The 12,913-nt window shown below is 40.5% G+C and overlaps 1 protein-coding gene across 1 annotated transcript in view; it reads left to right on the top strand.

The window, feature by feature from the left end:
• Zyg11b (zyg-11 family member B, cell cycle regulator) overlaps window positions 1-12,913 on the top strand; it is a 43,400-nt gene that overhangs the window by 5,567 nt on the left and 24,920 nt on the right. The window contains exons 2-3 of the mRNA XM_051188411.1: window positions 6,056-6,221; window positions 11,569-12,323. Coding sequence (XP_051044368.1) covers window positions 6,056-6,221; window positions 11,569-12,323 — 921 coding nt within the window. The remainder of the gene's footprint in view (window positions 1-6,055; window positions 6,222-11,568; window positions 12,324-12,913) is intronic.

Raw genomic sequence — 12,913 nt, 5'->3', positions numbered from 1 at the left:
GAGGATCTTGAGTTTGAGACCAGCCTGAACTACATAGGGAGCCCCATCTCAAAAACAAAACAAAACAAAAAACACCCCCTAAAACCCAATGGGTTTGAAGTGTAGTTCAGTCTTAGAGCACGTGATGCCCAGCATGTACAAGGCACAGGGTTAGATTCTCTAGGACCACAAAATAACAATGAAAGATAAATTTATTAAAATCCTTTATTCATTAAACAACTTCCTTGCAAAAGTCACATATTAGACCATTAGCATTTCCTAAGTTTATTACATTTTGGGTTGCTTTTAAATAACTTTTTAGCTTAATGAATAAAGGGTGGTGGCGCATGCCTTTAATCCCATCACTCAGGAGGCAGAGGCAGGGGATCTCTGTGAGTTTGAGGCCAGCCTGGTCTACTGAGTAAATTCCAGGACAGCCAGGAAGCCCCCCACCAGTGTTTTGCTTTTTTTTTTTTTTTTTAATTGGTTTATGAGTTAGAGTCTCATGTAGCCCATGCTGGCCTTGAACTGCTCATTCTGTCTCTACCTTCCAAATGCTGAGATTATAGGTATGTACTACTAAACCTGGCTCTCCTGTTTCTTAAAGAAAGGGTAGTAAGATTTTAGCAAATTAAAGGTAATTACTGTAAAAATTTTAAATTTTCAAAATTTCTTAGCTTCGAAGAATGTATTAACTGGGGGGATGGAGAGATGGCTCAGTGGTTAAGAGCAGTGGCTACTCTTCCAAAAGTCCTGAGTTCAATTCCCAGCAACCACAGGGTGGCTCACAACCATCCATAATAAGATCTGGTGTCCTTTTCTTGCCTGCAGGCATGCAGGCAGGCAGAGCACTATATACATAATCAGTAAATCTTTAAAAATGTATTAACCAACTTTTCATATCAAAGATTCTTATTTCACTGGGGTTCGTATTTACTAATAACTTAATGGTCTAGGTTAGTTGGCTGGATTTTTGCAGTGCTGGGGATCAAACCCAGGGTTTGTGCATGTTAGGCAAATGCTTTACCACTGAGCTCTAGCTTCAGCTCAAATACTGCAGCATTTTATTTTCGGTGCTTGGAATTGAATCCAGGGCCTACTGTATGCTAGGGATATGCCCTACCATGGTGCTACACAGACAGCCTTTGGGTTTTTTTTTTTTTTATAGAATTACACTCACTATGTAGCTTTAGATGGCTTTAAACCTGCTGTGTTGCCCAGTCCTTCTGTCTGACCTTGTCATTGCTAGGATTACAGGTGTGTGCTATCATGCATAGCTTACTTTAATATTTTAGAGCTGGTTTTTACATAAATCCCTTCTGTTCCATACTCCTATCTTATAAGATAGAAGTCTAGCTTCAGTTTTTCAGATAAGGTAACTGAGACTTTAATTGCTTTTCCTTGGACCACATAGCTAGTAAGTAGCAAAGCCAGGAAACTATGAACCATGACTGCTCTTACATTATTAAACCTGTGTCTGTGAACTATATTGTACTTCAGAACTCCAGTTTGTGGCTAAGAAGGAAATAATACTTAGGCATCTCTGTGTTACCACTCAGTATGATCCATAAATGCTCAGTGATTACTGGCCTAAATTTTTGTTTCTTAGAATAGCTTTATTACATGACCTAAGAAGGAAGCAGGGAGGGAATTGATTACCATTTGAGACCTTGATCTTTTTAGGTAGAACTCTACCTCCTTGCCCTTTAGCACTTAGCGACTTGCCATATTGGCTAGGTTTTGAAGTGGTGCGTGCAGAAAAATTGCTTTATCTGTTTTTAAGTCATAATCTAGGAGTTTCCAAAGAGTAATTAGTAATTTCTTTTAGAAAACAGCTGAGGATATAGCTTAGCAGTAGAGCATTTGAGAAGCATGGATGAGACAAGACTCTGGGTTTGAGCCAGTTAAGAAGTCACACACTTTTAATCCTAGCACGCAGAGAGGCAGGGGGCCTCTTTAAATTCACCTCCAGCCTGGGGGTATGAGACTGTATCTCAAAAACAAACAAACAAGCAAAAGATCTTGTGTATGAGCCCCAGCACAAAACACAAATACAAACCTGTATGTCCAGCACTTCATAATATCTGTATTTTTAAAATTGTGGGTTGGTGTTTGGCCTGTATGCATGTCTGTGTGAGGGTGTTGGATTCCCAGAACTGTAGTTACAAATGTGTGAGCTAGGGCTGGAGAGATGGCTCAGAGGTTAAGAGCACTGGTTACTCTTCCAAAGGTCCTGAGTTCAATTCCCAGCAACCACATGGTGGCTTACAGCCATCTGTAATCGGGTCTGGTGCCCTCTTCTGGTGTTGAAGCAGACATGTAAGCAGAGCATTGTAAACACAATAAATAAACCTTAAGGAAAAAAAAAAATGTGTGAGCTGCCATGTGGATGCTGGGAATCAAACCCAGATCCCTTGGAAGAGCAGCCAGTGCTGTTAATTGCAGAGCCCTAATATCTGTGTTCTGAGGATGTTATCACCTGTGTCCTTGAGAATACTTTATTGACTTCCTCATTTGTAAGATGTCAGAAAGGGTAGAGTGGAGGATTTGATTATATTTGGTATCAGGTGGCTTATTTCTAGAAGTCTGACCTGGTGGAATTATTGGTAGAAAAATAATGGTGGGGGGGGGCTGTAGCTCAGTGACACTATACTTGTACAATCTTGGCACTGCAAAAGAAACAAAAATCCATAAGTCAAGAGGTGCTCTCTCATGAAGTATGGTGGTAGGAAGTCAAAATGGGAATGTGTGTGCTTTGGTGATGCTTGTCTGCCTTTTAGTTCCATTCTTTAATTTCAGTTCTAACCTTGTGACTTAATATCTCTGGGTATGTCGTCTCATTCTCTAGGAGTAAAGTACACCCAACAGTAAATTTGTGCTTCACGACTCACTTTTAATGCATGTTTGTTGCTATGATGTAGTTGGTTTTATTTTAGGCTTGTGACTATCAGTGAACAAAACATTTTTTTCCCCTGGTAGAACTTACATTCTATAATAAGCACTGACTCAGCAGTTAGTGCATGCTGGGCACTACTTCCAGAGTTCTGCATTTAGAGTATAGTTATTTCTGACAACAGTCCCATAAGGTAAGTACTGTTATCTGCATTTTTTTTTAGATCATGGACTGAAGTACAGGAAGACTAAGTCCTTTACCTAATACGTTTTTCATAGTTTTGTAAATGTCATTTTAATCCAGACAACTAGAGTCACAAGTCCAAGATATTACTCAGTCCTACAGTGTTAATACAAAAGGAATTTCACAGCCAAGTGTAATGATATGCACCTATAATCCTAGGGCTTAGGAAGCTGAAGCAGGAAGATTGAAAGTTTGACACCAACTTGAGCTGCATAGAGTTCCAGGCTAGTCTTTTTTTTTTTTTTTTTTTAAGTTAAATGTAGGCTGGAGAGATGGCTCAGAGGAGATAAGAGTGTTTGCTGTTCTTCTAGATGATCTGAGTTCCATCCCCAGTACTCACATCAGGCAGCTGACAATCACCTTTAATTTCATTTCAGCTCTAATACCTTCTGGCTTCCTCAGGCATCCACGGATATGGGACATGTTCACATAGATACATACGTATCAATAAAAATAAATCCTTAAAATGAAAGATGGGGCTGAGAAATGGCTCAGTGGTTAAGAGCACTGACTGCTGCTACATAGGACCCAGGATCAGTTCCTAGTACCCACATGATGGCCCATAACTTCTAGGGGATCCAGCGCCCTCTTCTGACCTCAGTGGACATAAGGTATACATGTCATGCATATACATACATGTAGACAAAACACAAATACAGATTTAAAAAAAATGAAATTATCAAGATTATAAACTAGGTATGGTGGTGCACGCCTTTATTCCTAGTACTTGGGAGGTAGAGGGAGGCAGACCTCTGTAGGTTAGAGGCCAGCCTGGTCTACAAAGCTGGTTCTAGAACAGCCAGAGCTGTTAAACAGAGAAACCGTGTTTCAAAAAAACAAAAACAAATTGTAATAATAAATAATTTTTAAATGATGTTTTCCGTTTATTTCTTTAGTTGGAAGGAATGAGGAGTGCTGCATGCAGTGGGATTGTGGAGGTCACAGAGCAATGTGTCAGGGGTCAGCTCTCTACCACATGCTTTCCAGAGATCAAACTCAGGCTCACTGGCCTCTAGGTCAGTTTTAAGCACTCCCCACCCCCCCACCCCCACCCCAGTCACTAAAATAAAAATAATAAATCAATAATTTCTATGGTAAAGTTGTTTTTAAGTTACCTGATTTCTTACCCAATCTTTAGAAAATAAACAGCTGCTGTAGCTTAGTGATAGTTTACTTAGCATAAAAAAGCCCTGGGTTTGATCCCCAGCACTACAAACAATAATAACAAAATTAAGCCAGGCAGGGTACCTCAACATCAGGATTGTTATTTCTTGGAGGCTGAGGCAGATGTTATGAATTAAGGACAACTTGAACTTCAGAGTGAAACCTTATCTCAAACAAAACAAAGACTGTCAAAATAGCTTAGCGTATAAAGGAACAAAGCCTGATCTGTGTTCAGTCCTTGGGACCCATGTGTAGAAAGAGAGAACCAACTCTTAGAAGAATTAGAAGGGTCATTGGAGGAAGTGTGTCATTTGAGGTTTCAAAAGCCCATGCCAGGCACTGTGTGTGTGTGTCTGCCTATGTATCAGGGTATAGAATTCTCAGCTCCTTCTCCAGCACCATGTCTTCCTGTGTGCCGCCATACTTCTTACCATAATGATGATAATGAACTAAACCTCTGAAACTGTAAGCAAGACCCAATTAAATGCTTTCTTTTAGAAGAGTTGCTTTGGTCATCTCTTCACAGCAGTAAGACAGTGACTAAGACAGATGTCCTGACCTCTGTGTGTGCACTTTGCATGTGCTCCCATTTACCCATATACCCATATACCTGCCTACACAGGTATAGACGCAGGCAAATCTATATGAGTTCAAGACCAGCCTAGTCTACAAAAATTGAAACTCTGTCTAGAAAAAACAAACAAACAGACCTTATTTGATGGAACAGGAAGATGTGTTAATTTATTTGTCAGCTTGACACAATCTAAAATCACCAGGCAAGAATTTCAATGACAGATTGTCATTTCAGGTTGGCCTGTGGGCTTGTCTTTGGGGGACTGTCTTGCCTTCATAGATATGGGAACACTCAGCCTAAAAGTGGGTGGCACAGTTGTCTGGCTTTGTGTCCTAAGCTGTGTAAGGATGAAGAAGAGTAATTGAGCACCAAATGTGTATGACTCATCTCTGCTGTTGATTGTAGTTGTAATGTGAGCAGTTGTTTTAAGTTCCTGACATCTTGATTGACCTTCTATGATGTACCCATGTAGACATGTATATGTGTAAATGTACTGAAATCTGGAACTGTGAGCTAAAATAAATCTTTCCCACTTTTATTGAGGTTCTGTCCATTCAGATAACTATGATTTGTTTGTCAAGTGGATATAAGACTAGCCAACACAGAAGGATTCAGATATGAAAGTCAACAGTTAAAGAATGTTGTCTTTGTGGCTGTGCTCATCTTTAGCCTTAGTACTCCAGAGGTAGAAGAAGCAGGTGGACCTCTGTGATTTCCAGGCCATCCTGGTCTACATAATGAGTTCCAATCCAGCCAGAGGTGGGTACACAGGGAGACCCTGTCTCAAAAGAAAAAAGAATGCTGTCTTTAGTGTGAGAGCCTATAAAGACCTGATTAGGGTATCACAGTGATGACTTAAGAAGACTGATCTGCTCTTCCTTGAGGCCTCTCCTGTCTGCCTCTGACTGGTTAGAACCTGCTGTGTGTTTACACATACCCAGTGTATTCCCCCTTGTAGTACTTAAGGGACTGTGTGGAGATTGGGTTCAGGACTTGTGTTCTCTTGCTTCTGAAATGCACGTTAGAGATTGTATCCCACTGCCTTACATGGTATCTATTGCTGTCACAGTATTCATTGTCTGTCGCATAGGTAGTAAATACTTATTGAATGAGTAAATAAGTGTTTTATTCTCTGCTTTTTTTAGAAACTAATTTGTTTATTTTTGTGTGTGTTCCTTTTATGTTCCTTCCTGTGTTCCAAGGAGGAAGCATCTCCCTATTCCTTACTTGACATCTGCTTGAGTTTCCTGACCACTAACCTTGAGAAGTTCTGTTCAGCAAGACAAGATGGAACACTGTGTCTGCAGGAACCTGGCGTATTTCCACAGGAGGTAGCTGATCGACTGCTTCAGACCATGGCATTTCATGGTAAATGATGAAAAATGGAAGAGACAAATTGTGTGTTCTTAATTGGCATTGGATTTTAAATTACTACCATGGCTCATTTAATTATTTTCTTAGAAATAGTAGAAAAAGTCAGATGAACCAGATTCTAGGAAAAGGAATTCAGTTATTTTTACCTGTTTTTGCCTCAGATTTAATGATTTCTTTTTCCCCTTTCCAATCTAGGCAAACCATTATTTTTCTTTTTTGATTTAAGAAGCAACTTAAAACACACGCACACATATATATAATTTAAGTTTATTTATTTTATGTGGATGAGTGTTTTGCCTGCATGTATGTATATGTACCATGTACATTCATTTCTGGTGCCAGTGGAGATCAGAAGATAGTGTCAGACCCCTTGGAATTGGAGTTAGCCTTGGTTGTGAACCATTATGTGGACACTGGAATCTGAACACTGGCCCTCTATGGGAATAGCAAATGCTCTTAATCACCAAGCCATCTCTCCAAGACCTAACAAGGGATTCTTAGGTCACAAGGAACTTCTCAAACTACAGTATTTCTACATAGAAGTCAGCAGGTATAGAAGTACCTTACATCTTCTCTTGACAGTGGGAGAATCATACTATTAGAGAAAAAACTGGTTTCTGCTTTTGACTCTTTTCTGTTTTTTTTTTTTGTTTGTTTGTTTTTTGTTTTTTGTTTTTTTGTTTTTGTTTTTGTTTTTCAAGACAGGGTTTCTCTGTGTAGTCTTGGCTGTCCTGGAACTTACTCTATAGACCAGGCTGGCCTTGAACTCAAGATTGGTAAAGGATAAAGACAAAAAGATCACTGTTGCCTGACTGGAAAGAAAGGGAGGGGAAAAAAAGGAAAGGAAAGGAAAGGAGGAATGAATCATTAGGTCCAGGTTCAATAAGAGACCCAGTCTCATAGAAAGAAGATTTAAGAATAGTAGAAGAGGGCACTTGAAAACCTCTTCTGGCCTTAGCCCATACTTTCCCACCCCTACCCATATTAACTGTAAAAAAAAAAAAAAGAAAGAAAAATGTTGTTAGGTGTGAATGCAGATTATGCTTTCCAAAGAACAAGGGAAATGGAGCTATAATTAAATTATTGGGTATAATTTAGAAAAGGAAATGTCTATATTTGCTTTCACTGGATTGCCTAAGTTGCAACACAGGAACTAGAATAAGTAGTATATATATATTTAAAGTAAGAGACAGGGTTTCTCGATATTGCTTTGGAGCCTGTCCTGGAACTAGCTCTGTAGACCAGGCTGGCCTCAAACTCAGAGAGTCCATCTGCCTCTGCCTTCCTAATGCTGGGACTAAAGGCTTGCGCCACCAATGCCTGGCGTTAAAAGTTTGTTTTAAAAAACTACGTGTGAGCTGGGCAGTGGTGGCACACACCTTTAGTTTCCAGCACTTGGGAGGCAGAGACAGGCTGATCTCTGTGAGTTTGTGGACAGCCTGGTCTACAAAGCCACACAGAGAAACTCTGTCTCAAAAACAAAACAAAAAAAGCCATGTGTGATGGCCCATGAGATAGCTTAGTGGGTAAAGGGACCTGCTGCCAACCAAAGTTGAATTCAGCTCTACAGAGCAGCATGGTGAGACTGGCACCAGTTGTCTTCTGTACTCCCCATGTGACAGTGTGTGGTGCACATACACTCCAGAATAAATACATAAACAAAAGCTAGGTGTGTTGGCACATGCCTGTAATACCAGCCTTTGGGAGGCTGGGGCAAGAGAATCAGGAATTCAAGGTCATCCTTACCTACAGAGTGAGTTTGAGTTCAGTCTGCACTACATGAAAACCTATCTCAAAAAAAAAAAAAAAAAAAAAAAAAAGTGTGCTTTATTTCTTTTCTGTTGCTGGGATTTTTAAATTTGTTTTTGGGGTTTTGGAGACAGGATTTCTCTATATAGGCCTGGCTGTTCTGGAACTTACTCTGTAGACCAGGCTAATCTTGAACTCAGAGATTTGCCTGCCTCTGCCTCCCAAGTGCTGGGGTTAAAGGCAAGCGCTGCTACTGTTCCCCCATCCCCCAGCTTTGCTGTTACTGTACATAACTTGTGTGCCTGTAACCTTCAGAGGCCAGAGGAGAATGTGGGCTTCCTAGAAACTGGCCTTAGAGATAGTTGTGAACCACCATGTGTGTCCTGGGTATTGAACTCAGGTCCTCTGCAAGAGCAAGTGCTCTTAATCTCTTGCCTTAGTGTATTTTTTTTTTTCTAGTTTGTGGTAGCTTGTCCACATAACTTGGAAAAGATATACACACAAAAAGTAAGATTCATTATAGCAAAACGAAAGTCACTACCAAGAGAGACAGAGGACCACCTGATTGGGAGAGTACTGAAGGGCCTTGGTTACTGTTTGGGCCTTTACTTTATGAGTTTAGTGGAAGGTGGAGCTGGTTATTAAGGGGATTGCTAAGAAGAGTAACTTGTTTTCATTGTTAAAGCAGGCTTATGTGCAGCCCAGTGCAGATGTGTGTAGGATTCCCAGGTTGCCAGTGGGTTGCAAGATGCATTGTTGAGAAAGGGTTGTATTATTGCAACTCTAGGTGTCCAGACTTGGTCCCTGTGCTTGATTGACTCAGTTTTTGTTCAGTGTGACAACTGTCATGAAGATTTTTAAATGTCTAACAATGATTAAGCGTTGAACATGATGGATAAGTGTTTCATCACTTAGCAACAGCTCTCAGAGAAAAATGCCTTAGTTCTGATTTGATAATGGCTGTGTGGCAGCTTGAACAGCAGCATCATTAGTATGGACTAGCTGATGTGACCATGAAAGTTCTTTTAATCTCATAGTATTTATCTTGCCCCAAATGCTTGCAGCCACAGACTGTTCTTAGAGTACATATTATAGGTATGGCACTTCTTTCTTAGTAGGTATTGTTTGGTATGTATTTTTTTATTTTTATTTTATTTATTTTTTGTGACAGAGTTTCTCTGTATAGCCCTAGCTATCCTGGAGCTAGCTCTTGTAGACTAGGCTGGCCTCTAATTTACAAAATCCACCTGCCTCTGTCTCCTGAGTGTTGGGATTAAAGGCACGCACCACTAGCACCCAGCTGGTATGTAATATTTTTGAGATATGGCTCCAAGGTGTCTTTTTGTTTTGTTTTTGTATTTTTTTTTCCCAAGGCAGGGTTTCTCTGTAGCTCTGGCTGTCCTAGAAGTAGTTCTATAGATCAGGCTGGCCTCAAACTCCGAGACCCCCCCCCCCCCACCTTCATGCTGGAATTAAAGGCATGTACCATTGCCTAGCATGATTGGTCATTTCTAGGAGACTTCTACTTTGCATTTGGCCTATAATTTCTTGGTTTGCTTGTGTGTTTTTTCCCTCTTTCTTAAGGCAAAAAAACCCAACCCTTTTTTACTTTTAAGTTTTGTGGTGTGTGTGCTTAAAGGTTTAACTAAGTAGTGAACCCACAATGATCTTCTTGCCTCAGTCTCTCCAGTGCTGGGATCACAAGTGTGTGTCTTTTCAATAAGGTTTCAAGCACTGGCTACAAGTTTGAGGCTATTCAGAGACACAGGGTAAGACTTTGTTTCAAAAACAACAACAAAATATTGTGCTATGTTTTATTCTTGTACTTTTTTGGGGCCCCTACGATCCAGCTCCCAAGTAATCACACATGGAGGCCTACTCTTAGTTATGTATGCCCAGTGTTAGCTTGGCTTGTTTCTAGCCAGCTTTTCTTCTTTCTTTCTTTCTTTCTTTCTTTCTTTCTTTCTTTCTTTCTTTCCTCTTTTCTTTTTTCTTTCTTTCTTTTGTTTTTTCGAGACAGGCTTTCTCTGTATTGCTTTAGAGCCTGTCCTGGAACTATCTCTGTAGACCAGGCTGGCCTCGAACTCACAGAGATCTACCTGGGGTTAAAAGGCATGCACCAACACCTGGCTTCAGCTTTTCTTAGTTAATTAACCCCTCTACCTTTTCCCTCTGGGCTTTTATCTTTCTCTCTTCCTGTATACCTTTTCTTTCTTCTTACTCTGTGGGTGGCTGGCCCCTGATGTTCTCCTTGTTCTCCTGTTGCTCCCTCTTCTTCTCGTTGCTCCTCTATACTTTTCTGCCTGCCAGCCAGCCCTGCCTGTCCTTGCTCCTGCCTCTATATTGGCCAGTCAACTCTTTATTAGACCATCAGGTATTTTAGACAGGCACCGCAACACAGCTTCACAGAGATAAACAAATCCAGCATAAACAAAAGTCACACACCTTAAAATAATATTCTACCACAACAAAAATATACCAGAAGCTGGTATTATGGCTTACTGGATAGCATTACCACCAAGTCTTAGATCTGAGTTCTGTTCTAGGGATTCTTGTGAAAATAAAGAACTAACTCCACAAAGTTGTCCTCTAACCTCCACACTCATTACATGCCATGAGCAGACATTTGCATACACATGAATAAATAAATGCAATTTTTAAAAATCTAAAAACTGAGCCGAGCAGGGTATGGTGGTACATACACGCAATAGATAAGAAATAAATAAGGAATAGATAAGTAAATAAATAAATGTAGGGCCCAGCAGTGGTGGAGAACGCCATTAATCCCAGCGCTGGGGAGGTAGAGACAGGTAGATCTCTTTGAGTTTGAGGCGAGCCTGGTCTACAAAACAAGTTCTAGGACAGACAGGGCTGTTAAACAGAGAAACCTGTCTATAAATAAATAAATAAATAAATAAATAAATAAATAACCCAAAATAAAAAGGTTTCAAATCTGGCTAGTGGGCTTTTTTGTTTGTTTTGAGACAAGGTCTCTCTGTGTAGTGCTGACTGTGTAGATAAGGCTAGCCTCAAAGTCACAGAGATCTGCCTGCCCCTACCTCCTGAGTGCTGTGATTAAAGGTGTGTGCCATCATACCCAGCTCTGGCAAAAGGTTTAATAATGAATTCTAGCCATTATGTCTACTAAATATATTGTGTTTATTTTTATAAATGTAAGAAATATATTGATAAGAATATAGTAGTGTAAAATTTAAACCTCACTCATATGTAAACTCTGCAGAGTCCATTGAAAATTCTCTCCCTTGGTCACTTTAGTATCCAGATTGATAGAGACCCAGCCCCCATAACACTACATCTCCAGAACTTGAAGCCTTCTCCTTTGTCACAGAAGGAGAAGAGAGTGTGGGGACTCACAGTTGACTCTCAGGTGCTTAAGCCTGCAGCTCCTTGACTATATCTAGCTTGTGGTCCTATCTAATTGTAAGAAAGTGCTGGAAAGTACAAGTGCCTGTGTGCCTCCTAGGGTGAAGAGAAACAAATGTTTTGGTTTTTGAAGTTAAATTGTGGTTTTTGGGTTTTTTTTTTTTTTGTTGTTGTTGTTGAAGTTAAAATACTGTTTATTTTTCCCTAGGTTTGCTGAATGATGCAACTGTGGGGATATTCAGGGGTAACCAGATGCGCCTAAAGCGAGCTTGCATTCGCAAAGCAAAGATTTCTGCTGTTGCTTTCCGGAAAGCCTTCTGCCACCATAAGTTAGTAGAACTTGATGCCACAGGTGTGAATGCTGACATCACTATCACAGATATCATAAGTGGCCTTGGCAGTAATAAGTGGATCCAGCAAAATCTTCAGTGCTTGGTACTAAATTCATTAACTCTGTCCCTCGAGGATCCTTATGAGCGGTGTTTCAGCCGGCTTTCTGGTCTTCGAGCTCTGAGCATCACTAATGTGCTCTTTTACAATGAAGATCTGGCTGAAGTTGCTTCATTGCCTAGACTGGAGAGCCTGGATATTTCTAACACCTCAATCACAGATATCACTGCTCTGCTGGCCTGCAAAGACCGACTGAAGTCTCTCACCATGCACCATTTGAAATGTTTAAAAATGACTACTACCCAGATCCTGGATGTTGTTCGGGAACTGAAACATCTAAACCATCTTGATATCTCAGATGATAAACAGTTTACATCAGACATAGCCCTACGGTTACTAGAGCAAAAGGACATCTTGCCCAGTCTTGTCTCCCTGGATGTTTCAGGGAGAAAACATGTGACAGATAAAGCTGTTGAAGCCTTTATACAGCAGCGACCCAGCATGCAGTTCGTGGGTTTGCTGGCCACAGATGCTGGTTATTCTGAATTCCTCACAGGCAAAGGACACTTGAAGGTTAGCTCTTAAAAATGTATTTTATTTGACTGGTCAACTTTTTAGTTCCACAACACTTCATTAGGATAAATGTCTAATATATGAAACAAGGCATGGGAAATCATTGTATAGTAGAAAGGCTTGTATTAGGATAATAGTACCAAATGAAAGTCCAGTGGGGCCAAGTGTAGTGAAAGCTTTTAATCCAAACACTCATGGAGGCAGAGGAAGGTGGATTTCTATGTGTTCCAGGCATCAAGGGCTGCAAGGAAAGATCCTGTCTCAAAAAGTCTAGTGGGGTCTGGGGATGGAGTTGATTTGGTAGAGTGTTTACCTCTAATCTTACTCTGGATGCAGAGGCAGACAGATTTCTGAATTTGAGGCCAGCCTGGTATACATACAGAATTCCAGGCCAACTGGGACTATTTAGTGAGGCCCTGTCTCCAATAATATTAATAGTAATGATACAATACTAATGTTTTAAAATATTTGGGCTGGAGAGATAGATGACTCAGCATTTAAAAGCACTGGCTGTACTTCCAGAGGACCTGGCCTTGGTTCAACCCCCAGCACACCCACAATCATCTGTAACTAGTCCCAGAGGATCTGGT

This window comes from Phodopus roborovskii, unplaced genomic scaffold, assembly GCF_943737965.1.
Source record: "Phodopus roborovskii unplaced genomic scaffold, PHOROB, whole genome shotgun sequence".
NCBI lineage: Eukaryota > Metazoa > Chordata > Mammalia > Rodentia > Cricetidae > Phodopus > Phodopus roborovskii.
This window is presented reverse-complemented; position numbering and strand designations above follow the sequence as displayed.